Source organism: Arachis duranensis, chromosome 8 (assembly GCF_000817695.3).
Source record: "Arachis duranensis cultivar V14167 chromosome 8, aradu.V14167.gnm2.J7QH, whole genome shotgun sequence".
NCBI lineage: Eukaryota > Viridiplantae > Streptophyta > Magnoliopsida > Fabales > Fabaceae > Arachis > Arachis duranensis.
In genome coordinates this window covers 38,261,740-38,267,263 of record NC_029779.3, presented here as the reverse complement: position 1 = coordinate 38,267,263, position 5,524 = coordinate 38,261,740, and the positions used below count along the sequence as shown (strand labels likewise).

General features: G+C 29.1%; 1 protein-coding gene across 1 annotated transcript; it reads right to left on the bottom strand.

Moving 5' to 3' along the window:
- Positions 1 to 633: 633 nt before the first annotated feature.
- LOC107462622 (VQ motif-containing protein 19) lies at positions 634 to 2,009 on the bottom strand. Its single transcript, XM_016081243.3, has one exon. The coding sequence runs from the start codon at positions 1,785 to 1,787 to the stop codon at positions 963 to 965; it is 825 nt and encodes a 274-aa protein (XP_015936729.1). The 5' UTR covers positions 1,788 to 2,009; the 3' UTR covers positions 634 to 962.
- Between the last annotated feature and the right edge of the window lie 3,515 nt (positions 2,010 to 5,524).

Sequence of the window (5,524 nt, the reverse complement as noted above, 5' to 3'; positions counted from 1 at the left end):
TTAAATTTTCAGCATTTAGAAAACAAAGAGAAAGGTCCTTGCCTTAATTCTTAATCTAGAAGGGAACTATAAAATTGATAGTTGATACAATCATACAAAATGTTTCTCTTCCAATAGTAGTCAGAAAATATCAAAATAAATCAGAAAAAGGAAAATTTAGACAAAGACCAAAATAAGACACATTATCATATCTAGGGTGTGAGAGTCGCCAGAGAAATTGATCAGAATATATGAAATTGGCAAAACCAAGAAGAGGGACCCTCTAAATCTCAAGACTCAACCCTCTTGGTAAAATTGACATACTCACTTTCCTCTTGGTGCAGCTTTTCTGTGATGACAACATAGGATTCTGCTGTGTCCTTAGTAAAATGTGTCCCTCCTTAGCTGCATCATCCTTATTTCCTTGTCCTCTATTTACCTTCTTTGGATTCTGTTCAACCTCTGAACCCAATTCCACTGTGGTGGTTGATGACTTGATGATTTAAAACTGGAATCACACATGTGAAACCATAATTGATTGAATTTAAAGCATAATCCTTTGGAGTGGGGTGGGGGAGGTTAAACAAAATTCCATGAAAACCTCTCCATGGAATAATATCAAGAGAAAAAATGATAAAAATAAAAATTTTCAGGGGACAATACAATTATTTTTGTTTTTCACTTATGGAAAAAGGTAGAAAAGAAAAAGAAAAAGATTGCAATAAAGAAAGAAGGGCCTTGCCATTTCATGGTAAGGAAGAACAATTTTACAATTAGACCAAGCTCTCTACCTTGTTGAAAAAAATCATTCAAATTTCCAAATCACCATGTGATCAATTCTCTTGATCCTCTCTCTCTCTCTATCTAAATCGTCATCATCACCATCATCATCATAATCAATAACAACAGCAGCAGCACAAGTTATAGCGTTGTACAAACACAATCTCTTCTTTTTTATCTTCATCTTCACCATATTTTCCTCTTCAGGAAGGTGAAGACTCTGAAACTCTAGGTGATGTCAAAGGGAAAAGAGGCAAAAGCTGTGGCTCTGAACCTCTAGGAGTATTCATGGGAGAAGGATGCAAATAGAAACCCTTTTCAGCTATGGCTTTTTCTTCCTCTGATGAATTTCCAAGTGAAGGTGAGGACTTGTCAAAAGGGTCATCATCATTCAATGGTGTGACAGGGCTAAGAGCAAGGGAAGGGAAATCAAGCAAGCTTGGTGAGAGGATCTCAGGCTTGTTCCTGGGTGAGAATCCTGGAGAATTGTTATGGTGTGCAAGTGCAAAATTTGGCATGAGGGTATTGATCATGAGGCTGTTCTTGAGGCTGCTGTTCCTCCTCTCATAGAGCTTGAACCCTTGTTGCTGCTTCTTGTTTGGTCCTGTCTTGATTGGAGGGATGTTGAAGTTCCTTGATGAAGATGGGGGCAACAATGGATCTTGAAGCTGTTGCTTTGCTGCTGATGATGATGGTGATGGTGGTGGTGGTGCTGTTGTTGTTCTTGTTGTTGTTTCTGATGAACCTGTTAGCATCTGAACCACTTGCTTGAAGTTTGTGGTGTCAGCTTGAACAAAAGTTGTTGGATAAGGGTTTGTGTCAGATCTGGGGATAATTGTTTTTGGTGTTAATGGTGGTGTTGGGATTTGGATGCCATTGTTGTTGTTGTTGCTGTTGCTGCTGCTTATGCAGTTGCTGACATTGCTTCTTGGTGAGTTCATAGGAGATGGGTGATTATGATTATGACTATGATTATGATTATTCTCCCTATGATCTTGATGATGATGAAGCCTTGAAGTGATTTCCATTGATGGGGGTGTGTTTTTTCTGTCTTTTTGGTTTGGAACTTTAATCAAACATCTAACCTGCAAAAGTAAGAGAGGAAAAGGTTGGGGATTTGGTTTGGAATGGAGATTGGAAAAATTAGGACTCTAAGGTCTAAAACTATGGGATGGAAAATTGGAAAAGGGTGAAAAACAAGGCTTTGGTTTGAGGGGAAGAAAAAGAGGGTTGCTTTTTATTGTGCTTGTGTGGTTTGAAAACTGAATAAATACAAATGTTACTATGTTGTTTTAGTGGGGCTTTGTGAGGTTTGGTTGGGTTGATGAAGAGAAAAGAAATGCCCCTCAAAGGGTTTTGAGGCTTTATAAAGAACACAAAAACAAAGGAAATTTGTTGAAATTAGAATTCAGAAATTTTTTTTTGGCAATGAGCATCTGTACCACACCACTGACAGAGTTATGAATATTTTTTGAGCAATTAATTTTCATATATTTTATCAATTCTTGTGTCATTTTTTATTCTAATATTTAACCTTTTATTTTATTTTTTTTTTATGTTCACTTTTAGTTATTCAAATACAAATAACACATGTCTATCACTATAATGGGTCAAATTAAAAAGATACATATCATTTATTTAAACTTATTTGTTATATAACTTTAATAAAAATGTAAAATGACGTATCTTTTTTTATTAAAAAAATAGTACTTATAAATTTGATAAGAAATTACTAGTATTTTAAGAACACCTTTTTAAAAATAATTAATATAATAAATTTAAACAAAATATAAATTAAATATTAAATTTTACATTAAATTCATTGAAAGAATAAAAATGTTCACTTTTATTTACTTAACAAAAAATAGAGATTATTAGTGTTTTGAAAATATTATGAAAGAAAGCAAAAAGTCAAAATCCAAAATTTGGTGATGGAGGCGAATTCAATTTTTTTTTTATTTTTAAGAATTGACTTTATTAGAGGCAAATGGTCTTTTTTTTGTTTATTTTATATATTTTGAAAGTCGAATTTGTTAGGATGAATTCACTTTTTAAAAAAATAGAAAATACTAAAGGTATCATTGAAAAGAAATTTGCTCCCAAAATATTCTCATATACACCATATACAAGAAAATCACAAAATTATACCATTTTGTCTATTACGCCCTCCAAATAAATTAAAAGTGAAAGAATGAGAATGGCTCTTTTAAGAATAGAAGATTTTTGTGTAATCTAGTGTAACGGTTAATTGATGTATTTTTTTAATATAAATTTTATTTTTTTAATTTTAATTAATAAATCGAATCTCCAGATTTTAGAGAGTATTAAAATTTATAAAAAAAAATTCAACGATCAAATTTTATGTTATACAGATTAAAAAATTCGATTTGTGTTAAAATAAATTTTTTATTTTATCATAAAATAAATCAAAAGGCCCAACTAACATATTAAAAAATTTTATAAATACTAAAATGACAAATATAAAGGTTAAACTTATATATTTAAAAAATTTAAAATCAAAAGTAACAAATTTAAGAATCAAATTGGGAACTTTACATCACCATGAAACACACTAAATTGCAATAATGTTTGGAAAACATGATAGGAAGAGCAATATCAGAATTAAAAAATTGAGAATAACAGAAATTATTTTTAATATAAAGATAAAGATAGTATTTTAGTTAAATATTAATGTTTGAAGTATATTACAGTACTATAAAAATATAAAAAAATATTTAACATGCATCTTGTATCTTACATCATACATATTGTCAGAATAATGACACGTATTTAACACATATCTTACATGTTACAACACACACTTTATATATTGACTCTTCATCTGTAAAATATATGTACATATAATTATATTAAATAATTTTATTTTAAAAAAAAATATCAATATTTCTTTTATATAAAAAAAATTAGCCTGAGAATGAGGCATAATATTATTAATTTTGTTAAAATAAAGTGGTGGCATTGACTTCAGAGCCCTCTCGAAAGGCAGTGTATGTGATGGGATTGGGGATGACAACCCCATCCATCCCATTCCTAGATTGTCCTCTTTTTTTCCTCTCTAGTACTCTGTTTTTCTTCACTTTTCACTAAGCGCGTGTCTTTCACGTGCCAATCACCTTTCACCTAATACTCCGTTATCAATCCATGTTTAGAAGTGAAGTATTCAACCTGCTCACCTCACCAAAGATAAATAAATAAAATGACTTAGCAAAACCATAAAATAAGATTGTAAGATTAAAGATGATGTTATTTGTGCAAAAGTTCAAAGTTTAAGTCTTCTATTCTTCTCTTTTTCTTCTATTAAATTATGTGTAATAATCAAGTTTTGTTATTTATAAACTATATATATCATTGATGACTAGGTCTTACAAGTATATTTGACTACATGGATCCAAATTAAATGATGTATGTTGTTCTATTTTTTTAATTATTTTCATTATAAATTATTGTCTATAGTATGCATGTATATATAGTTAAAAATGATTTATTTTTTTATTATTCCCTCACCTCTATAATTCTTTTCACCATTAATAGATTTAGATGACTAATATCTATCAATAACAATACATAGGCAATGCAAAATTCTCCAAGCAAGAACAAAAAAGTCAAGATTTTCTTCTACTTTAATTTGATTTTGTGTATTGTTGTTCTCTAAAAGAGGAATATAATTTTGACATATTTTATCTCTAAGAGTGTACCGTGTATACCTATATTATTTCTTGCTTTATAAGTTTTTTAATGAAAAACTTTAAATAATGTAAATAAGTGTACCTTAATTTTGTAAATTACTTTTGAGGAGGGTAAAACATGTTTGAGGTGGAAGAGTTAATTGAAGGTTTTGCTAAACTGATATTGACCGTTATAGACTTAGAGTGAGCCTTACGAAATTTAAACGAAAAAGTAACTACTTTAATTGAATGGAAATTCAAAAGAGGAGGTATTAATTATTATAGTTAAGAAAATATATATTGTTAAAACATCTTTTATATATATATTGTGCATCGTACTATATATGTCACTAGTACACAGAAGAGTTAAAGACCAAATCATTAGAATATTAAAGCATACTCCAGCATTTATGAATTTATTTTACTTAGTACTTACAATTTTGAATTAATGCCGCTTAAATCGTTATATTAATATATACACACTAATTTAGAGTTTCTTCCGGTAGGTTGACCATATTTTTGTGTCGCATTCCTAACTTGTAATAATATTCTTGAGAAAAAAAAAATGACATTTTCTTTCTTTGTAAAATAATGTTTAAAAGTAATTTTTTTTCTTCTATTTTTAAAATGAGTTATGTTACGTATATATTAAAATCAGCCATTAAAATCAACTACCAGTATAAAATACATGTTAGAATATAAATATGAGGAATGCTAGGGGCCAGCAACTTTGGTGATTTGTAGCCATCAAATAGCCATCAAAATAGTTTTAATGGTATGAGATTAGTGTGATATTTCATCCAATGGCTCATTTTTCATTGCTGGTTACATGCTGGCCAAAATTTAACAAAGTTTCTGGCCCTCTAGACTTTTCCTATAAATATATATTAAAAATAAATTAAATCACACATATATTTATACACAAATACATTGGTAACTTATTTTAGTAACTAATTTTAGTGTACAAATAATATTTTTATTTTAAAATATATATTCTTATAATATTAAAAAAATCTAATCTTGAGTCAACTAAATAAAAATATCATTTAACAATTATAATAAGTATATATATTTTTTTG